Source organism: Anser brachyrhynchus (assembly GCF_964034855.1).
Source record: "Anser brachyrhynchus genome assembly, chromosome: 5".
Classification (NCBI taxonomy): Eukaryota; Metazoa; Chordata; class Aves; order Anseriformes; family Anatidae; genus Anser; species Anser brachyrhynchus.
This window is the reverse complement of record NC_137699.1, coordinates 24,303,788-24,328,310: the sequence shown is the minus strand read 5'-3', so window position 1 is coordinate 24,328,310 and position 24,523 is coordinate 24,303,788. Positions and strand designations below refer to the sequence as shown.

Below are 24,523 nucleotides of genomic sequence, written 5' to 3'. Positions count from 1 at the left end.
TGCAGTCCTTGCAGGTCCCCAGGGAGTTTCCATTCCCTCAGCTCTGTCCAGTCCACTCCCAGCTCCTCCCAGCAGCTCTAAGATCTCCTCTTGGCCTTCCCTTCTCCAGGCTGCACAAGCCCTTTTCCCGCCCCCTTTCTCATACATCATGTGCTCCAGAGCCCACCACCTTGGTTCTAGCTGCTGGACTTGCTTCAGCACATCAGTAAGTGCAGGTGTCCCGAGGGGCCCAGAACCAGACACAGAACTTCTGGTGCAGTCTCACAAGTGTCAAAACAAAACAGAAGGATCATTTCCCCAGACCTGTTTCCTATATTTCAGCAGGTTTTTATTATTATTATTATTATTTATTTTTTCCTACTTTAACATATTGCTGACTAGTGTTCAGCTCTTTATTCATCAAGACCTCTAGGTCCTCTTCTGCAGAGCTGTGTTCTAGCTGGTCACTCTTCAGACTGTACTGTTACATGGTCCTTCATGCTCTGGGGAATATTTGGCAAGTTGTTACATTCACAAGATTGATATCATGCCTGCATTTTGGGAAACTGTAAATGGTCTTCTAAGATTACCTCTATAACAAAGTTACTGATGCACAAGAGGGCAGTATGTCACAAGAAAATCTGGCATTGAATTTTTAAAGTACACTTTGCTGCTGCTTCTAGCATAGAAATGTTTTGGGGCTGATATATCAACTCAGTTATTTTAAAACCAGTCATTGAGCCAATTTAATGAGCCCAAGGATATGAACAAATTAAACATGTTTTCCTGCATTTTCCAGCCTTTACATCTTTATTGACTACACAGGCTTTGTATATATTACTTCATACTAACACATAAAGGGAATTCTGCTAACAGTGACAGTGCTATTACATTGCTGCAAGCTGCAGCCAGCACATGATAATGGCAACAATTGACTCAGCAGCATGGGCTATCTCTGATACTCCAAGGTCACCTTTAAACAGCAGCAAAACAAACTTCCAAAAACGTTTTCAGACACACTGAGGATTCTGGAACAGTTTCTCCTCATGTGGAATTTTAGGAGACATAAGAAAGATTTGTGAAGAATATTCAGTCAGAGTATGAGATTCATATAATTTCCAGTGAGTTGTTTTTTTTTTTTTTTTCACACACTTTTGCATTTATCATTAGAGAACTAAAACATCTCACATAGCGAACTTCTAAAGCATTTTCAAAACCAGTTTGAAACTATTAGTTTAATTTGGTAAATAATATTGGAAGACACATTTATTTAATATCAGGATTCATTTTTCATTGCAGGACTAAAATCTTCTGACATGAAATATTTCAGAAAGGCTGTCATAATCTGACTGCCCAGCTCCTAGGTCTCACTCATAGTCCTCCTTCTCAGAACAATCTGTATTGAGAGCCCAAGGCATCAGGCCAACAGCAAGCTCAAAATCTTGAAAAGTGTGGTGGCTGTAAGATCTACGAGGAGTCTCTGCATCCCAACAGTATACCTGTGAGAAGTTTCAGTCTGTGCCACATGAAGTCAGCATAGCTTTGTAGATAGGTTCTGCTTTGCCGGCCTTCCTGACAGTGTTGCACTGACACTTTTAGTTACTATTTGCTGCCTGTGCCTTTTGGATAAGTAAATAGTTTCTGAGCCAGTTACAGGTCAGATAGCACACTCATACCAATTGCACCAGGTTTTCTCCCTGAGTAGTCAGAGTAGCTCTCCAGTCTGGGATCTCTGACTTGAGAGTTTTAATTCTTCATTGCCTGACCTGGTTCTTGGAAGAAAGGTCTGAAATACCCAGCTTCGGCACGCAGGTGAGTTTGTCAGTCATGTCCCCGTGGCTGCTATGGACTGAGTTTTCTGAGTTTTGCCCTTTGGTTTTGTGTTGGACTCAGTCCAAAGATTTGAGAGACCGTCTTGTATGTCAATGCATATACATTGCATGGATTAGCATACAAAAATCCCGTTATTTTCTTTTCCAAAATCTCATCTTTTTACACATAACTTGATCTTTTCCTACTTAAGAGTATTATTTTGAGGCAATTTTCTTTATTTTATGACTCTACTCATTTTATCCAGTGTTCCAGACATCTTAGACTTAACCAATGTTTTATCTCCTGTTGTTAGTTTGGTTTTTGTTTTCTTTTATTTATTTATTTATTTTTTAAATTACTCTTGGATGTTACATTCGCTGTAAGAGGTTGAACAGGAAAACAAGAAAATCTGATGTAAAAACATTCCAAAGTTGTGTTTACAATGTTTTCAAAAGCAGAATGGCACAGGCTAATGTTTGTATGTCCAAAATCTGTATTTCAGTGCATCTGTTTGGATTGCCTTGTGCTGTGAATACCATAAAAACAACTTTTAAATAGATGCAACATATTCACGGTTATATTACTCAGGCTGGTTCCTGGTGAACTTACATGGCCACAGTTAGGGCTCAGACAGAACTAGTAGGAAAGTTCTGTGAAGTTCACTTATGTTCAGTCTTAGCCTATTTGCAAAGCAGTACAATGTTAATAGCTGTTTGCATTTATTATTGCTGGGCTCTGAGTTTCCAGATTTGAAAAAAAGAAAATGTTTCAATCACATGGCACAGGCAGTCCACTAACTGGCACTAACTGGAGTTAAACAAAAAACTTGCTTAGCCTGCCTGTCAAGCTCGACACAAGTTTCCTCAGGAAACCCACTCAGTGTGAATAGCAGATGGCATTTATCAGAAGAGATGCTCAGACAATGGAATAGGACTGAACAAAAAAAGGCACACCTTCATTCGTAATCATGAATCCATAATCAGGTAAAGTTCCTGTTTCTATTTTTTATAGCAAATTATCCTTCTCTGTGGTAAGTTCCAGTGACAAAGTTCTTGTCTGTGCTAATACATCAAAAAAAAAAAAATTAAAAAAAATCAGGTAAATAAAAGCTGAGGAATTGGATGGAAATTGCATATGCACCATGATTTCAGTTGAAAATGCATTGAATGAAGGAGGAATTGTGGATAAGGAGAAAGACCATAACTCATATATGCTTGTTTTACCTTGTATTTATATACATATTTTATTTCTATTGTTTGTTTTCCATTTAAAAAGGTTGTGGTAATGTGCTTTCAGAAGAAGAAAAAATGACAGTTAAATGATCTGAATATTCTATTGTAGAAAACAAAATGAAAAACTGGACAGAGAATGGCTCATGAATTTCAAAAAGAGCTCATGAATTTGCAGATGTGTCTGCTTAGTGCAGATAGTAGAAACACCTCCTCAGACATCATGCTCTATAATGTACTTTGACACGGTCACTTGAGAAGCAGTAAATGAACTGCAGTCCTTGTCCAGAATGCACGATCAAAAGGGAGCAGCCCCAGTTGTGCCAGGCTTAATTCACAAAAAAAAAAAAAAAAAGGAAACAAAACAAAACAAAACAAAAAAAGGCCTTAAGGAAACTAAGGCAAGCTTATCCTGTCTCTAAAAGGATTCCACGAACTGTTTGAGGACAGCAGCCTTTCCATAGCAAGTAATCCAGAGGCTGCAAACCAATTTCAGAGAACAGGAGACATCTATCGTTTGCACCATCTGGGCACAAGAAAATGTTCAGTCTGAACAGCTATTAGCAGGACGTCAAAGTAGATTTTGTTTCAGAATCTTCAGGCTTTAGGACTGTGTTTGATAATAAAAAGCACAGAAGTTGACTCTTTCTTTGCACAGAAAAATATTAATAGCCCTATTCAGCTTTCTTTTTGCTTTACTTGATGTATTTGGATTAAGTATTAAAATATAGAGCTACATCTCAAGAGTTTCTGAACTATAGCTCCAAAGCAGAACAGAAAAATCTCAGATGTCACTCCCACCAGCTTCAGTGAGAGGCAAACTCTTCCTTTCCTACTACAATGCCTGACTTTTAAGGTCATTACTTTTTCTCTTCTATTTCTGAGCTCTTAATTTCTTTATTAGTAATACTTTTCTTTTTAAAACACAGCTTCCAGACTGCAAAACAAAGAACTACAGGATTTCAGAATGTTGAGAATTACATGTAAAACAGTGACATTTAAATGTAAGTAAAGGAACATAAAGGTATGACTTGACTCTTCTGAATAATTCTTTTACCAGTGGAACTCCATATACTTCTGGGATTATTTATAACAACAAGATTAATACAATATATAAAATTTGTAATAAAATTTGTAATAGTATCACAGACCTATCTCGTTTTGTCTACTACTAACATGATAACTATATAGATGTTTAGATGTTACTCTGTGTACAAGAGCTTTTTTTTTTTTTTTTTTGGTCATGGAAGCTGATCTACATGGAAATCACTGGTGTTGCACATATACACCAAATGTTTTTCAGGATCCACCAGCTGTACTGTACAGGTCTGACAATAGCAATTTCCCTTACATTATACAAGTCTATTATTTTGGTGAAAAAAAAAAAAAAAAGAAAAAGTAGTGCCATTAATTCTTGTAACAAAACATTCAATACATCTTAAAAGTTATGGTTGCTGTAGACCTGTGATTATGAAATGATTTTTCATCTTTCCTTCTTAACACCAGTGTAACACACATGGCTGTGAAGAAAAGCTTGTATGTATGATCCGGTTTTATGCTGACAGCCCAAAACCAGTCTCAAAAAAATAACAACCATGTATCACTGTAACAAACATTTCCTTGCAGATCTTGCATACTCTGTACTTTTAAAAAATGCACATTTACTATTTGTCATTTAATTGCATACAAGACAGTATTTTACCTTTTTCTTAAATTATTACTATTTTTTGATGCAGAATCCAAAATCAGAATTGAAATAACATTTCCAAGCTGTGATGCCATCAATTAAGTTGAACAAGAGGAGAGCAGACGTAAATATCTCTTGAAATATAACGGCAGGGGATGAACATCCTACTGATAGTAAAGAAAGAACTCAGATATTATGTGAATTAATTTTTATTAACAATGGTGCACTTTCTTGTACATCACCACCATTTTACTGTATTTGGACACATTTGGATCCCATAGATCTGTTATTTCCATTGTACAGCAGTTGTAATAAAAGTTTCTGGAACTGATATATCTAGCAGGATTTTCTAAAGATTTTTAAACTCTACATTATTAATATTGTATTATGTAGAGGAAAAGCAGATAAAAGATATGTTTAATTACAGTTGATTCTTCACCTTTAAACAAACAGCTATCAAAGTAGCTAATGGCTACTCCAAACACAATACAGATAATAGCTTGCATAAAACCTGCTCATTCAGATTAAAAGGCAATAAAACAAATATTTAGAGATTAAATTCTTCTAGTTGAAGATCCATTCACTTCAACTTCAATGGCACTTCAATTAAGTCTGGACTCAAATTAAACTGAATATTTTTCAAGAAAATAACTTTTGTTTTTGAAAAGGAAAAGTTTCTTATTACACTATCAAGTTTACTGGTTTCATCTACGTTTATTATTTTCGGGTTCATGAGAGAGACTTTTCTGAAGATAGCTACTGATTCATCAGGGATACAGCACTTTTATTGCTGTCATTAATGTCTATATTCTTAGGTTTTGTGTGTTGGTGGGAATGACCGATGCAAAAGGAAATAAATCGAGTGAAAGATAGAAGGGGATAGTGTCTGATTTGCAAACGTCATTTCCTAGTATTGCTTAACCTCTGCCTTTGAAGAAATGAAGAACATAGGCAGTTAATTCCTTATATTTTCTTTCTTTCCTACCATTGCTCTTAGCTTTGAAGGAAATCACTAGGTGAAACAAGAAGAAATAAAAGTTTTATTTCTTGCATTCTTTCTTAAAATAAGTATTTTGTAGCTGAATCCACACAGCATGCACAGAGAAAATCAGGGGCAGTAAGCATAACTAATACACATCACAGACATATATTTAATGAATAAACTTTAATTTGACCATTTTAATGGCTGTTCTTTGATACAGTTGCAAACAATTTTTTTTTTTTAAATAGTCCTTTGTTTCAGAAAACAAACAATAAAGCAGCAATTCTGATTTTTTTCATCTCCGTGTTTATGGTGTCAGTCCATACCTTGTATGTGATCCATCATTAGAATACTATTCCGAACAGTGAGTGATGAGTTTTGCTACAAGTTCTCTGTGGAATTTATCCCTGTACAAAATCCAAGTCCTTCACAAAAAGTATTGATTTTCACGGTACTTACTATACCGTGAAACAGTATTTCCCACTTTGAAGATGATAGACAAAAAACATCATTAGCTTTAGGTTCATAAATTGGAACACTTATTGAAGTTGAATTTTTGTGCTGCCAAGCATTTTCTAATACCTACTCTTGCTGAAGTAGAGCTGTATCTGTATATAGTTGGGAAAGTGCAACTCAAGTTATTCTGGGTATCAGAAAGCAACACTGTAGGGACAGAATTGCACTATCCAGGGAAGCATTTACCTGAAACTGTTTACCTCATTTTCCAGACACTATGTTTGGAAAAGGCCAAAAAGATGAAGTTGCACAAGACTGCTACCTTTGCAATAATACTGTACCTGGAATTAAGCCAGGTTGCTACCTTTGCAATATTATCGTACCTGGAATTAAGCCAGAGATCTGTGGAGAAAAAACAAGTTGGTGACATGATTGCAAAATACTGAATCACAAGACTAAGAACATCAGTTTCAAAATGACAGTACATAAACACACTGTCCCTTCCCAACTTTTAAATTCTTGATCTTAGACATTTAGTGTGGACATGGATAGACATACACACACACGTACATATGCTCTACACATCATAGAATGGCTCGGGTTGGAAAGGACCTTAAAGATCATTTAAATCCACCCCCCCCACCATAGGCAGGGATATCACCTACTAGATCAGGTTGCCCAGGTCATCATCCATCCTGGTCGTGAACACCTCCAGGGATGGGGCATCCACATCTTCTCTTGGCAACCCATTCCAGTGCTTCACTACCCTTAGAGTGAAGAATTTCCTCCTAATGTCCGGTCTAAATCTATTCTCTTTTAGTTTAAGACCATTCCCCCTTTTCCTATCATTACCTACCCGAATAAAGAGTCCCTCTTGATCTCTTTTATAAGACCCCTTTAGGTATTGAAAGGCCACAATGAGGTCTCCAGAGCCTTCTCTTCTCCAGGCTGAACATTGCAAGCTCTCTCAGCCTTTCTTCATAGGAGAGGTGCTCCAGCCCTCCGATCATCCTTGTAGCTCTCCTCTGGACTCACTCTAACAGGTCCACATCTTTCCTGTGCTAGAGGCCCCAGACCTGGATGCAGTACTCTAGGGGGCACCTCACAAGGGCAGAGTAGGAGGGCACAATCCCTTTCCTTGATGTGCTGGCTACCCTGCTGCTGCTGCAGCCCACGACACAGTTGGCCTTCTGGGCTGCAAGCACACACTGCTGGCTCATGTTGAGCCTTTCGTCTACCAGAACCCTCAAGTCCTTCTCTGCAGGGCTGTTCTCAATGAATTCTTCTCCCAGCTCTCCCACTTCTTCTCCATATTCTTCTGTACTCCTGTCTGGGATTGCCCCGACCCAAGTGCAGCATCTTGCACTTGGACTGGTTGAACCTCATGTGGTTCACATGGGCCCACTTCCTCAGCCTGTCAAGGTCCCTTTGAATAGCATTTCTTCCTCATGATATATCTATCTATCTATATTATATCTACATTTCTCTATATATAGATATGATATACATATATATATATATCATATTTTTTATATATATATATATATGCATATGCATCAAAGCATCTCAAGCCTAAAAGTGTAGACCCAAACATTTTGACATAATTACTATTAGTTTACTGGTATATGTGTTTTTTATTTAGTTTAAGATAGGAGATGAATAATATCACATACAATTAAGATTGCAAAGATAATTTGATCAGAGAGACTTTGATTGTGGATTAAGATAAAGACTACTGAAGATGACAGTTTTGCTTTTGCAGACTGCACACTGGGAACTGTAATGAACAAAAGTGGTCAGACTCCATCTTGAATCTCCTGTCTAAATACTACATTTCTCACCATTAATATGTATGTAATAACTACAGTGAAGTTATTCAAGTAATTGAATGGAAAAACCTTAAAGGAAACAGCAAGACAAATTGTCATACTTCTTATGCTCAACATTTGATCTACATTTTAAGGTGATGTATTCTTTTGCTTCAGTCAGAATTTGTTTCATGGTTTATAATATGAAATCAAAATTGTATATAAGATACAAATGTAGAGTTTTCTTTTGCTTCTGCACAAACAGCCGACTAAGAGGATGAAGTTCTGTTAATCAAGATATCTTAAACTAAATTTTCCTCTCACATACATAAATGCAGTTACTGCATCACTGAAGATGATATGGAAGTGGTTTTAATGATGAACGCAGATGGTTATAGAGTGTGAGCTTAGAAATACTGAGGTTATTTGTCTTCAGGATTAAATTAATTCCTTGTCCTAAAAAGCAGGATCTGCTTTCTGAAAACAGTGGGTTACCGCTGGAGTGTAAAAACACAGGATCCTGGAACTCAGTATTATTTGACCAAAATCACCCTCCCTTAGATAAAGAGTTGTATCAGGCACAAATGTAGCTCCTTAAGCATACTTCCAAAAATATCTTTAAAGTGTTATCCTTTTAAATTTGAACTCCATTGGTAGAAAGGACACTTTTTTTTTTTTTAATCCCGTTTCTCTTTGATACATTCTGAGAGGAAGAAGAAAAATAGATTTCAGCAAATGAACCCACTGTTCCAATCACTTGCAAAACAGTAGGAGTTATTTTAATGGACATGATTTAAACTAGACCTTTACCAAGCATGACCTTCTATTTAAACCTGCAAAGTATAATGTAAAAATTCTTATGCTAAAGTATAGCTAAGAAGAATGAAAAAAAAAAGGTGAAGAAAAAAGTAAAACTAATTAAGTGCAAGCATAATTTCTTAATATAATATTTTATGTAATTAATGTAATTAATCATGTTTCAAAAAAAAGTGAAAAAATATCATGATTAGTAATTCATTTCTGAACACTCTTGTTTTTTAAAAGACAAAACTAGCAATTGGATAAATGATTTCAGTTTTATCTTTTGATATGCAGTAACAACAACACTTACTTCCTTTCACTGGACTTAAGAAATGGCCTATTTGATCACTGATTAGAATCACAGGTTTCCTTGCAGGGTTAATCTTATTTAAAAAGAAATGCAACTTAAGGTATATATGTGAGCATCAACATTCAGGAAATAAATGTACAAGATATAGACCAAAGTCTGTAGGACTGAATTAAAATAATCAACAAATATTTACTCAAAAATTTTGCACGTGTTTTAAGAGGCCTGAGAATTGGGTAAGATGTAACCATAATTAATAAAAAAGAAAAAATCCTAATATTGAGTAGAATGTATTCAAGTAGATTTATGTGACTATTTCATAAACTTTGCAGAAACTGTGGTATAAAACCTTCAAATGCCTGGAAAGTTTGCAATCTATTTTTCATATTTACTTTAAAAATGACTAGTATAGATCATATGGTATCAGACGTGAATTTCTTCAGATGGAAGTTCATTTATTTGACCAAATAACAGATAGATGATGAGCAATTGTAGTGGACGATCTTCCAATTTCAGGTACCTTGATTCCTGAAGGCCTGTTATGTTGTTATCTCTTCACCTTACCTCTGTTAGTTGAGGTAATGTGATCTCCAACTACAGGATCAAATGGCTTTCAGAGGCTGCTGGGACTGGGACAACCTCTAGTTCAAACGAGGAGATATTCCTTACCATCACTGGCTCCTGCAAAACTGGCATCAGAAGAACTCCTGGACTAAAATGGCTGGCTCTTTACTTTCATCCCAGCAGGCAACATCAGATACTGATTTGCACAAGTTCTTTGTGAGTCCTAGAGCCATTTATTGCAATGGACACAGCTAAAGGTATTTAATATTGATATATAAGCTTCAATCTTGCCTCTGTCTTTTGCTCTTGATGTTTTGAAATATAACACAAAAGAGTAATTTTTCAAAATCTTCTGTAGGTAGCATAGAATATGTGTATGTGCAGTTTAATAATCACTTTCTGAGATTCTTTGTATTTATATATTTTTTTCATTCATACTTAATAATAAATATGAATAAAATAAGAAAAGAAACCATTGTGAAATAACACACTAATTCTGCTGGGTACAAAGTTAGATCTGTGGTATTTTTGGTTTCTGTGTAGCTATGCAATGTTGCTTGATTTTATTTTATTTTTCACTTTTTCAGCATAACTGTTCAGTTACACTCACCAAGATCTTAACATGTCGGCCTTGATGAAAGGCAACTGAGAACTTCAGGCCCTGCTTGCTACATTCTGTGACACAGTCCAAGACCATTCAAAAGTGTGATAAGGCAGTCAATTTTACTTTTTTTCCTCTTCCTTGATCTTTATATTTTTCATTCCTCCTAATTTTCAAGGTTCCTCAGAATTTCTCTGCATAGAGAGTGAAGTATTTCAGAGTAACCTGAACAGATTTTTCTACTGTGCCTTGTACTGAACTGACACTTTAAAGCAGTCCTCAAGGAAAGGTCACTTACAATCTAATTTAAATCAGAATGTAATGAGTACATTTAAGGAACCAGTACAAGGATAATGATTACATGAAATACAGTTTGATTGAGTCTATTTAAGTGAACAGCTAAAAGAAAAGAGATCAGAATTCACAGAACCATTAATGCTATGGATAAAAAGGATATTGAGGTTACCTGCCCCAAGAGAAGATAAATATATCTCTAGCATTTCTGGTTTCAGAATTCACACCATTTATTTTGTAGTCTTCAACTCTGACAGCAACAATAATTAGCACTGATGTGAAAACAAAGGCATCTAATTATTGGCACTTAAGTGGACTGAAGTGAGCATGCTTAAGTTTATATCTAATAAGAAGAGCCAGGATAACCTCAGGACACAGCAAACCAGTATCTTGCTTTGAAATAAATTACACTCAGAATAGTGTTTTTGTTTTTTGTTTTTTGTTTTTTTTTTAACAATTGTCATTTACTCACAACTAGATCTCAGCAATCACAGAACCACAGCTTAACTCCACCACCAAACCCCAAGCAAACACTGTTTGCTATGCTAGTACTTGCTGGAAGTTAAAAACTATTTCTAGGCTTTTCTGTTCATCTGAATGATAAAAAATCTTTGGACCTCAGAGTATTAGAAATGGAATATAGGAATAGATGTAAGAAAACTTCCATTGTCAAAATAGAAATTCTGAACACATCAGACCTAACATTTTGAAATCCTTAGAGTTCTGAGATACAGGCACATCATATTGTAAGCAGGAAAATAGAGCACTTAATGACTACTGGTTAAATTCTTTTCTTTGTCTCTCTCTGTGGATCTTGAATTATTTCGGTAATAGCAAGTCTATTAACATAGTTGTAATAAAATATACAATAAATTAACAGAAATGCTACTAAATTTGTCTTGGTTTAGTTTTGACCAGGGCGAGGCTTTGTTGTTGTTTTTGTTGGCTTCTTTTCTCATATCTCCACACTTGGTGGAGTGTTATCTGTTAATTCCTAAATTACACACCCAGACGAGAACACACCGCTGTATCATAGAGAGAGTACTGCTCTTTTTTCCATACAGGAACCTCTGGTGTCCAACTGTCATCTACCTCTGCTGTCTTACAAGGCATATAAACATGATATTGATATTATGATGCTTTTTAAAGAACAGTACAGACTCTCCTCTTCAATTTTTTTTCTTCCTCAGATTGACATACCGTTCGAAGACACTTCTGAGATACTTCCAGGACACAGGTAACCAAACTACTTCCAGTCATTTCTTATTCCTCTTTCTCGATGTCCACATTTTCATGGTGTGTAAGGTTGGCTGACAAGTTCAATATCCCTTTGTATATTCTCATTTTTTTTAGTGACATATTCAGATATCATTGAGCTCAATAAATACTGCAGTGGCCTTGAGTGTTCTTACTGTTACATTATTCATCTTCTGCCCTTTATTTATATTACTTGGAATGTGCCATTAATATCTTTTGTTGTTGGGATTTTTTAGCCTGTTCCACTCCCAAATACAAACTTAGTATCTATGCTTTTGAAACAAAAAGCATTTTGAGACTTACCATTTTCATAGCTCTTTTTCCCAAGAGACAATACTCCTTTACTATTTTTTCTGTCAGGTGCCTTGTCTGCTAGATATGCAATACTGTCAATATAAGTTTGTTATAACTATGTCCTTTGCATTGTATTCCTATATTACTTCTAGCAACTTTATTTAACCTATTTTTCAAAATAAGTTCAAATTCAATATTTCAAAATTGTCTTTCTTTTTTTTTTAATGGCAGGAATGATTAACTCTTCTTTGTGTAACTTTGCTTGCTGTATATCTACAGCAACTTACATAAATGTCACATATATCTCTGAAATCAGAGAAAATATAAATGTCATTGTTTGGGTAATTAGAGAATACGCTTCACACAGAAACTTGGTTTGGCTTCTCAATTGAAGGTCAGAGCTATTATCTCCTTAAACTGCATCCTGCACATCCCAATCAATCTGTCAGAATTCTTATATCTGCCCTTTTCTGCTGCATAGAAGTAGAATTTAACAGAAAACAGCTAATCAATAGTAGTTATGTACTGTAGCAAGGTGAGGAGCCACATTACTTGTGAAGAATGTTTAAGGAAAAATAGTTAAATAACTCCTCTACCTGACTAGCAACCTCAGTTTTGAAGGACAATTAATACATTATAATTCAGAGATACTGCTGAAAGAACAGATTAAATTCTGATGAAGAAACCCCTCTATTTTTTCTACATTAAAAAAGTAAATAATGCATTAACTTAATTCTATTTTTTTGCATATTGCATTTAAAGAGCAAGAAATATATACATATTCAAAAGAATTTAGGGATTTTAGGACTTCGTTTAACTTAAAATTTATATCCCAATAGTAAGCAAACAAATTATGTAATAGATAAGTATGTTGATAGCATAGCCCATGATTTGTCAGTTACTATTAATTAGCAAGAACAATCCCAGATTCCTCATGTTTCTTGAAAAACATGTTTCTTAAAAAAAAAGAAAAAAAGAAAAAAAAAAAACGTTTCTTAAAAAAATAAAAAGACTGAAATGCTTATCTTGATTACATTTGTGGTACTAATGTCTAGAAGGAATACACAGAACTTGGCAAATCTGTTATCTGCACAGAAAAGCCGTATGAGGGTGGAAATTCAAAAAAAAAAAAAAGGAAAAGAATGATAACAAACTACTCTAATTGTAATAACTAAATTGGCGTGCATTTAGTTACAGCTATATGACTTCTGCCATACTGACTCCAACAACTTTTAATCAAGGAATAAAAACTGGCCACATAGAAAGTCTCAGAAAATCTATTTGTGAAATAAAATATGCTTGCTTAAAACACAGAAAAAGCTAGATACTCACATGAGCAGTTTAAGCACGTCTGTTTTATTAGTGAAGCCTAAACCCAGTTAGTTGTCAGAATGTAACTAGGGAGCTCATTAAACCATGGTATCAATTGCTTCTGGTGTACCTATAACACCTTCCTAGGGATCAGCCACAGCTGATAGGGTGAAAGGTATATGATTTGCATCTTCTTACTGAAAAATATTCTTGTATTTGATTTGAACATATGATTATTTTTATAATGAGTAGTTAATCCACAGGTATGTCTGGCAAATAGGTATTTTCATATAATAATACGGTTTTGCTAACTTGATCCATTAAAATGAATTTTTAACACTCATCTCTACATGTAGTCTAGTCTTCAGTAAAAGACACATTAAAAGTGTATCTGCATATTTTCTTTATTTTTAGAAGCATAATATGAAATCTTTGAAGGTTTACCTGGACGGCATGTTGGTTTCTACAAATCCTATTCAGAGACTCAGAAATTTCAGGACAATGTACTGTACTGAAACTCACAGAAATCTCAGAGCTGAAGCTGTGGATTCTGCTCCCAAACCAAGGCACCTAATTCCATGGTCTATCCACCAGTCTCCCTGGATTGTCCCTGGATTGAACAGGATTTAAGGAGAGATTAAGTTTCTCTTGACCTTTGTCTTGTTTGTGTAGTTGAATGTGTATGTTCAAGGCAACTGCAGTGCAAATAGCAGTGGAAGATTATCAGTATCCTGCCTGAGGTTCAATTTTTCTATGAGTCTAAGGATAAAGAAAATGAAACAGTAGAGGCATTGCTTTTAAGTTGTACATGTGGCAGGAATCTGTAACTTTATATAGCATTTTTTGATGAAGCACAAAAATTGTCTAGGGAGTCTATGATTTTTACAAACAAGCCTACATCCAATTGTTCATACAAAATAACCCTTACCTATTATTCACTGCTTAGAATGCTTCTGCTCAGTGCTCTCTTGGGATTCCGACCAGTCATTCTCTTTATTCCTTTCAATTTTAAAAAATAAAATACCTTATTACTACCATTCCCAAAGCCTTTCCATCATTGTTTTACATTGACTTTCTTAGTAAGTAAAATCCTGAAGGTATTTTACTTGGAGAGATTTCTAGTATCCCCTGATGCAAGCAGTTGCACTTGCAATCTGACTTGTGGAATTACTGCCTATCTGGCATAATGCCAGTCTGCTGCTTTACAGTCCTTGGAATGGTGAAAGAAAGCCAGTTTAAAACACAATTTTTAGCAAAACAAAAATTAATATTTATTTATCATTATAAAGAATTTGATTGGAACTTGGCAATACTACACTGGTTTGATAAATCATTGGAGAAATACACTTGTAGCATGAGCTAACAGCCACTAAACCCACCACACACTCATTGTAAATTAACAAAAAAGAAGTAAGAGCTTTGTGTCGTTCAAGAAGTAATATTTTTGCAAATCTCAGAACCAAAGAACTCTGAAGACAGGAGATACTGAAAGTTTTCACGTAACCTCACTACAGTACAAGGAAACAGCAGAGCTGGTGAAATACTAAACTATCAACACTGCAAAGATATTTTTGTATGGAAGGGATAGTATTTTTGACCAGTTAGAATGAAAATTAAGACATTTAACCCAAACAAAAGGTAAATGTTATGTTAGCATTTGATTAGGAATGGAAAACTTACCAACAGTTTACTGCATGTAAATTGAAAATGGTCCAGTTAATGTTGTTATGAGTATAACTTAAAATGAAGCCCTGCCCTGTTCATTAGAGACAGCTAAACTATTATGAAAGACAAGCATTGACCACTTTTCTCTTTGTAAATATTTCTGCATGATCTTAGGAAATTTAACGGTACACGATTGCTTTATTTCTTTCTTGACAACCATGAATCACATCCTGTTCACAGACTGTCACTTCTTCCCTCAAATATAGAGTTCTGCAGCCCTTTGAGGGCCAGGTGTTACAGTCTATCCTCATTTATTTTCCATAACTTTTTGCTGTGTCTATGCCTCCCATGTTCACTGCATGTCTGCCCTATTGGGCATCATCCACACACAGGCAGTTGTTAAGTCTTGTTTCTAAAACTACTTCTCATCCTATTCTATGTTGTGCTTTCGTAGCACAGTCTCTTTCACTTCAACTCTCAATCCCAATACCTGATTTCTAAATTCCAGAAGCAGGGACGGGAAAGAATTTGAACAGCTTTTTAAATTTATTCATCTGAGTTAAGAAAACAACTTAAGTTTGTCTTCCTGAAATACTGTTTGCAATATGAATTGCTATGGCACATACCACTACAGTATTGCAGAATATGAATATTTTAAATATTTATTACGATTTGGCTTCTTTTCCTTGAATTATATCTTCCATACATTTAGGAAGAAGGGTTCATGTGTTTCAAAAGGGCAATATTTAATGCAAGTTGATACTGACAATGCAGTCTGTGTGGCTCTGACACAGACGCTTTTGTCCCTTACACTAAACCAGCAACTGTCAGAGAACTGCTTGACCACAAGACAACAGTCATTTTTTTCCTCACAGCGGCCCACAAACACAGCATTCCCCCAAGTACTTTAAACTGGGTTCTTTCATTGCAATGATGCTTTTAGCTTGAGAGCTGAGAGCTTCTTGTGGTGCTTGTAAAATCCAAGTAGAGAAGTGATGCAGTTTTACTGCCTTCTTTGCTCAGCCTTCCCTAGTGTTGCGACCCCTGGGTCTCTCTTTCTCCGGAAAGATTTTGCAACAACTGACCAGGCTTCACAGGCTTTGCAGAGTACATACCACAAAAGATATGTTGCTGGACCAGGAAGAAAAAAAAGTCTGCCAGAAGCCTGCTGTTGTTTCTGATGCTTTTAACAAAAAGATAAATATAAAATTTATCAATTATAGTTGTGATATTTTGCACTAGGAACAAGAGAATCTGGGTTTTATATTCTCAGGTCCCTATTTTATTCCTGACCATTATTTTATTCTAAATTACTTCCTTGCAAACCTTAGTTTATAATAATAAAAATATAAAAATATATTTCTCTTTGAATTGTTACAGAAGGGTGACAAATGCTACATTGAAGATAAATATGTTGTATTATTACAGCCTCTGCCCAGACTTTGGAAAAAACCTTTAGTAAGATTAAGGAAGAGCACGGCTAGCCTAGCACTATGTATATCTGACATTTAACAAATCTTGTCCTCCTAAATCTTTCACTACAACTTTGCCCTTGTAGAATGTTCTCTTTTTATGTGCAATACACGTCTCCGTCTTCATCTACAAACAGTAACAAACTGCAGTCAATAAATAACACAAGAGCTGTTAAACACCAAAGGGCAAGCAAGGTCTAAAGATCTTACTTCATAATGGTCTTAAAAAATGAAAGGCAAGCTGTGGAGCCATCTCTTAGGATGAGGGAGTTGCAAGTGAGCCAGTAAGAGAGAAGCCAGTAAGAGGAAAGACTGTTCAAAGACTGTTTCCATGTTTGTCTCAGGTAAAGACAGAGGAGTGCATTCTGTGAAGCATTACCAGTCAGTCAATGAACATGAAAACATACCCTTCCTCATCCCACCTCCTTTTCCTCTTTCAGTGCTGTTGCAGAGATTGAATAGAGACTTCAGAAGAAAGGATTTTAATCTAACACTAAGATGAGGTAATTGGCAACATCTATCTGTTAATGATGCTTCCCTCATGAATGGATGCTAAGGGTTATGAAACCTTGCCTGGCAGATAAATGGTACCTTTCTCAGCCATTTGTCTTACAAATGATCCTGTATGTACAGCTATTATTTCAGTCAGACACTGGCAGCTCTACAATTGTTCATGTTCTCCGTGAAGAATAGTACCTGTCATCCTGTTTGAGCGCTCCGACTTAACAGACCTGTTTTCAGCTTGTCGGAAATGCTGAAGGACTGCACTTGGAAAAGCAACAGAAACGAACAGATAAGGTAAAAACTCATGGCACTCATTTCTCAATGCATAGGTGTAAAGACTACTTGGGAACATCCTGAAAGAATTTTGCTAGAACTGGCTGCTAAAAGCACAGATGGTTCTCTACCGACTTGTGAGAAAACACTAATGACAAGCTCTCCGCCACTGCTGTTCTCTTTCCTTGGAGCTGCTTGGCTCACTTGAACTCACAGAGCTCACTTGGCAGTTACTTTATCAGCTCTTCTGACTTGCTCAAGTGGAGACTCTGAGGTCTCCTCATCTTGTCCACTCTCACCTCAGAATTTAGCTGCTCTTGATTTGCAGTATGAATAGTACTCATACTTTATCCCTAAAAAGCAATATCGGAATGCTTATACTGAGCAAAACTCTCTTACAAGCCTCAAACAACTGAATGTAGCAATTTATTATTAAAGCTAAATGCTTTTTATCAGAGTGCCAACCATAGCTACATAAAGAATCTCACAGCTGGTGTAAATGTTAATAGATGCCATGTTTAATAAAACTGGTAAACGTTTTGGAAAGAAAGATTCTCATTAAAATCTTAATACTTCCCACAAATACATTTTTTGTAGAAACCCTTTTCTGATCATGCTAGAAATTTATTATGCAAAGAAAGCTTTACTGTATCTTTCTGAAATGTGATGGGGGTGGGGAGAGACAAAAAAACCCTGACTCATTGATTTGACTGGAAACCAGCTTGTTGATTAATTTTAGTTCCATATAAAGATTTTCATTTTGATATATTATGAAACATTGCCCAAATCTGATTTTTTTTCCCAGATTTCCTTTCTGTTCTATTCAGACTTATGACCAAAGAAAACTTTGTCCTCACATCTTTAGCAGCAACAAAATTCCAACATAATACAGACTAGAACTTCAGTTCCCCTGCAAAAGCAACTATCATTTTAGCTACCATCAGAGAGCTGTGGAAAGACTTAAAACATCATTTGGAATTTTGTTAGATGCCTATTTTCTATGTTTCTAAAGCCATACAATTTCCCTAGCTAACAAGCTTACTTTTATACCCAGAATACTTAGGCTTAACACTGATGATGAATCAAGATACATGAAACAGTACCCTTATGCTCAGTCTGGAGTTAACCAGTCATTGTGACAATGCAGATTTTATAACAGCAAATAAAAAGAAACACTCAAAAAAAAAAAACAAAAACAAAGAGTTGAAACATATAACATCATACAGTGCTTCATATGATGCACAAAACAAGCTGAGCTTATGTGCTATGAACTGGTTGCTCAGTTTTAGAATCACTGGAAAAAACAGTTTTTAGGTAAATCCATGTCCTTAGCCCACTGGTAGCTGACCACTTTCATGTGATTAGTTTTGAAAAAAAATTAAAGTAATTTCTTAACCTGAGACATCTTTGGTGAATATTGGTTAGGTCTTACTGATCTGCTCACTACTGTATAGAAAAGAACTTCATTACATTGGCCAAATTATGATTTGTTAATTTGTTACATATAAATTATAATACAATGCTCTTCTGATCAATTTCTGTTCTGATCCACCAGAGATCTATTGTTTTTTAGTAAAAGTTTCAAGCAGTTTAGGCACTGAGCACATACTGCGTTCAACATCAGACTTTTGACAAGTGTTCTAGCAAATTTTTCCTAGTAGCTGAAATAGTACAGACCTTTTTAAAGCCTGGAAAAAAACCAGATGGCATCAGAATCAGTTCATACTTAATGTAAATCTACAAGCAGCCCTCATTTTAATATATGGATTGCTTCTCTGTGTTTATAGAAGTTTAAGAACACAACCTTTATAGCTTTGTTCCCACAGGACAATTAGAATTGCTTTTATTTTGATAAAAAATTATCAGTAAAAGTAGATGAGCAAAAGAAAACAATTTATCAATAAGCATTTTAGAGCAAATTGAAATAAAATTTAACACAATTCTTTTTAATCTGCTTTTAGGTCAGATGCTTACTTGCGTTAAGTATGGTCTGGAATCTCCTTGGACATGAAATCGTTCTATCTAGTTCCCAGTACTTCCCCCCCCCTTCCCACCCCCCTCCCCCCCACAGAAACCCTTCATCCTTCTAGTGGAAACTAATTTTTTGTTCAGTTCTGCTAGAGCGAAATATAATTCTCCTAGAGTGAAACAGAAAAATGTCATTTAGAAATCATTTGTATTTTGAATGAACAAATTCAAATAGACATACAGAAAAAATCCAAGGACAGCTTTCTTTTGATCACAGTTTAAGTATTTAATGACGAAATCAGGGTTTCCAGTAATTACCCTATAGAGCAGGTCCCACTGTTATTTACTTTTTTTTTTTTTTTTTTTTTTTTTTACCCAGAATGGCACATAATTTCTACATCTCTGAGAACTTTTTGAGGAATTGGTTACAATAGATACCAGCAAGTATTACAGTTCTGGCATATCACAGCAAAACCTATCTACCTTTAAGATCACTTTTTAGAGAGCACATTTTTGTTAATATTTCACATAATGCACAACTTTTGCTAGACACAAAAGTAGCCTTTTAAGACAGAGTTTGCAGTACAGTAATTTCAAGTCTAACAATGCATTATTTTTATTCTTTGCAGAACTTTAAAAAGATAAAGAAACTATTGATGTTGTTACAATTTACAAATACATTCTTTCATATGAAACATTAACCTGAATCATAGTGTATGTTATGTACATGACTAATACTATATTGTATACACTACAAACTAAGTTCCAGAAGGAAATTGCAATGCTATAAGATTTACCTTTGGATAGACATTTATACACCTCTAATCTTTTTCTTCTAAAAACTACCAAATATAGTAGTTTAATGAATAGCAAGAACAAAGTGAACACACAAATAACCCCCTTTTCCTTCATTCAGTAACACTAAGTTACTCAGAATTCCCATAGTAAATGGCTTTTGATGGTGAGATAAAAGTCCTGAGTTATGATACATAACACAACACATTTAACTGGAGGATATAAAAAAAATCCTGAAAAACTGTCATTAGGATTAAAGCAATGCCTTAGAACAATTCAGCTCACAAATGACCTAGAACTTAGCAGTGCAGCTGTGACCTTGACCTGTTCAGCTGATACTCATGTAAACACCTGAAAACCTATGCCTTTTTATCTCAGTTTAGACAAGTAATTCTTTTCAGGTTTATCTGATCTGGGGTTTCAACATTTCTTCTGAATTATTGACAAGCTCAGAAGGCCAGCTAGATGGCAGCAGTTCAAAATCTATTCCTTCCTTCTCTCAGGAGATGGACTTGGAAGTTAGCAGCAGGATAAAGTTAAAAAAAAAAAAGAGTGGAAAAGATGATGACACAACCTATGTGGTCAAATATGCACTCCCAGACTGAATTCTAATGCAGCTATTTTTAAAAATTATTCTAACATTTTGTCTTTAGTAGAAATTTTCCTGATTAATTTGCAGAAATATCCATAATCATTACAATGGCCCTCAGAAAGCTACTGACGTTTCCAGGGCAAGCATTAATTGTAAGTAGCTTGACTGAGTGTGCAGAGCTCATGTTGTTAATGAGCCTGTTCTGACTTGTAACACAGAGCTGGCCAAACTCCTTTTCAATTGACAGTGCACAATGTGGTAACTGTTACAGCTGATGCTAAATCTGTCTAAATGATCGTATGGTACTACACAGATGACAAATTTACGCCTTCTGTCAATTCCCACTGTGATGTTAATATAAAGCAGTTTAAAATATATGAAAAAATAAATGTAAAGTTTGAATGCAATCAGTTTTAACAACGTGATGTCTCTAAGTTCATATAAGAATGTTTCCCTAAAGCCAAACATCTTTTAACGATGGGTATTTCCAAGACAGAATTTAAGTTGCTTCAGCTTACAGTAACCAAAATATTCTCAATTACTACAGCAGCTTTTATCTTTCTTTCAAGCACTGCTCTGAAGACTTTAGACTGTTTGAAGTGTCATTAATAATGCAAATTTCTAATTCTACATTGAAAATGAAAACTACAGTACATTCATTTAATGACAGCTTTCTGGATCTCTGGTAAGATGAGGACAGAAGATTCTGAAGTGCATTGCTTTTAAAGAGCATGCATCTCTGGAAGATGAGAAGGCTGAAACTTCTGCTAGGCTATTTCTTACTTAATGGTGTAAAACAAACAAACAAAAAAAGCAGCTTTTTTTTTTTTAAATATTAAAGCATATTAGAATGTTTTAAAAATATTAAGAAACCATCTGTGAAGTAAAAAAAAAAAAGAGTAACCTGCTTATCTTTGTAAAAGAATACAGTGCATATAGTATGAAGTATGGAGTCACTCTTCCAGTGATAATGTAAATGTTGAAAAATGAGAGACAAACTAGAAGGTATGATTCTAATGTACCGGGACATGCTTTTTCAAAGCCTCCATCTTAAAAATCAGATGATTAACTAAAGACAAAACTCATTCTAATCAAATTTCTGAAGAGTGTTCCCAAAAATTCTTACTGTAAGATTATAAAAACTATGATGTGGAAAATGGTGAATTCTCAATTATGTATGCCTTTAGGCCAGAGAATCATAGGTAAAAAGAAAATGAAATGTTATTTTACAGCAGATTGCTAAATACTAGACTGTGTTTGAGGCACAGCTATGTGTGTTTAGACGCATAATTTACTTCCTTTCTCAATGTTGAAACTTCAAGCATACATTCTGTATGTTTCATTCTACTGCTCACATAATCCATCTGGAAGGTAAAATAGAAATATTCAAAATGCAGCACTGGTGACAGATTCCCCTATGAAATTCAAATATGCATTTCTGAATGCTGGTGATGGCACATGCAAAACTTCCTACACTGGGTAGGATAAGAGTTTGTTTCCCAGGACAAAGCAGTAATCTCCACCATAATTACAACCTCAGGTGATCAACTCCAACATTCAAATTCTGCTGATGCTACATAAAATGAAGGAAAGCGTATCCCTTCTTTGGATTTTATTTCCACACAAACGTCAACACCCAGTTAAGAACTTTGCTATACAATATCAGGAAAGAGTATCGGTACAGTATCACGAAAGAGTATTGGGGAAGAATATTACTATTTTAATCCTGATGAGCTGGTCATTTGGTCCAGTTCCCGTTTGCTTTAGCTCCTGTAACAACAGAAATACAGGTACAAAGTACTGCAGGACTGTGTAGCAGTATTACAAAAAAGAAACAAAATATAAGTCAAAAAGGTAGAAATGCAACATCTTTTCCTGCACAGAAACTGAAAGAATGCATTTCCACTGAACTGGAAGGAAAAAAGCATACAAGTCTTGATCTCCTGTAAAAACTGCTGAATCTATAGACTTTTCAGTTTCTCTCAGGAAGATTTCAGCGTTGGGCAGTATCTCAGCATTTGTGCTTCATTGCAAGCTGGAAAAAAAAAAAAAAGGAAAATAGAATTAAAGAGGCACCATTTGTACCAATGGCTATATCAAGCTAACATGGCTAGTTTGGATCAGAAGAGTTTGTAAATTGAATTCTCCAAAAGATGCCAGAAATTGTGAACTTCTTTGTACAGGGATAGGCAAACAAATTGCCTCTGTGATACATATCTAAAGTTTCCCTTTGCTATGGTGAGGAGGCAGAATTTATCTGTTTTCAGAGCCTTGCTGCCCAATGTTCCATTATTTTGCTATGTGTGATGAGAACTGTGTGTGTAAGCAAGAGCCTAGAAACAGAGACATGCATGTAAGAAAGGTCATTGAGACCTAATGATTTGGATTGTTACAATCAGAAATTCTAGACATTGTTTAAAACACCTATTCAGCAGCTCTGCTTTTACATGATGATGAAAAAGTAAGGATTGTCTTTCTACCTCTGCAATTACTGAATAGTTCAATTTCAAATAATTAAAAAATGGACTGAAAACTAGGAATAAGACAGAAGAAAGAGCTAAAGTGAGATAAATCCCATATAAAAACTGCAGACAAACTGACTTTGCCAAATCAACTAGAGAAGTTAGTTTTAGACTCTGTATAACATAAAAATGATATAAGTAGATAATAGCATGCTATACCAAGCTGAGATGAGTTATCTAGGAACCTGAATTGGTAGGTGCAGCTAACATTTCATTTGCTAACAGTGAAATGAGGACCAACAGATGACTCAAATTTAATTGACACAAACCTTTCATACTCAAGGGCCTAATCATAAAAAGACTAGGGGAATAGACTAGGGAAATAGTGGGCCCTCTCCATAAGGAAATGGGAGACTTGGTTACTTGGGACATGGAAAAGGCTGAGGTACTCAATGACTCTTTTGCCTCAGTCTTCACGGGCAAGAGCTCCAGCCACATAGCCTGGGCTCCAGAAGGCAAAGGCAGGGACTGGGAGAAAGATGAACCACTCACTGTAGGAGATGATCAGGTTTGAAATCAGCTAAGGAACCCGAAAGCGCACAAGTCCACAGGACCTGACGAGATAAATCCATGGGTCCTGAGGGTTGGCTTGTATAGAACTGCAAGGTATCAATCCAGGACTTCTAGTCCTAATGCAATAAAGCAGCACTGTTTGGAATAAGCATGAGAAAGCCTAAAGCATGTGCTAGGCAGCGCAAATATCAAATTTGCCAACTAAAATGGTTGCTTGTGTTCAGAAAGTGTTTAGCTTTTTATTTATTTATTTATTTATTTATTGAAAAGCATTCTGCCTGCTGTGGATGTATTATAAAGTTGCCAAATTAAGTACTCTAGATGCCCACAACTTCAGTCACAGAGATGGATGGAAGTTGAACACCATTATGCACATGCAGAAGCAACAGGCACAGTATGATCAATATCTTCCACAAAAATAGGCAATATCCATATATTCCTGAGATGGAACTGTTACTCAAAATCCTCATAACATTTCCAGGTATAAAAAGATACCTCTTCAGAAACAGTCACAAGCCTATGACTTCTAATCAAAGGTGGATTAACAATAATTTCACTGTATTGCTGCACACAGTGTGTTTTTGCAGTCTGTACAGAGCACGATAGTTTCGCAACAGGAGTTCACTGATACACAGTTGAATTTTAAAGCCTTCTCAGCACTAGCATTATCTCATTCCATGTGCACTAGTTGTTTTAAAAAAGCAACAACAAAACGAATTAAAAAAACACATAAAAACTCCCCCTAAAACACCAAAGATATGCCAAAAATTATTCCGAAGTATATATTTGAATTATTGATAATAATTACTAGAAAAGTACTGATTCCTTTTTCCTCTG

The 24,523-nt window shown here is 35.4% G+C and overlaps 1 protein-coding gene and 1 long non-coding RNA gene across 5 annotated transcripts in view; one reads left to right on the top strand and one right to left on the bottom strand.

Annotated features, from left to right (window-relative positions):
* The first annotated feature begins 1,575 nt into the window (after positions 1-1,575).
* Positions 1,576-19,740, top strand: LOC308195693. Its single transcript, XR_013951742.1, has 2 exons — positions 1,576-11,757; positions 13,797-19,740. It is a non-coding gene; the product is annotated as an uncharacterized lncRNA (long non-coding RNA).
* Positions 19,526-24,523, bottom strand: part of STXBP6 (syntaxin binding protein 6) — a 113,495-nt gene continuing 108,497 nt past the window's right edge. For all 4 annotated transcript variants that reach the window (XM_080593566.1, XM_080593563.1, XM_080593565.1 and 1 more), the window contains one exon: positions 19,526-22,686. In XM_080593566.1, coding sequence (XP_080449692.1) covers positions 22,663-22,686 — 24 coding nt within the window. In that variant the 3' untranslated portion in view covers positions 19,526-22,662. The remainder of the gene's footprint in view (positions 22,687-24,523) is intronic.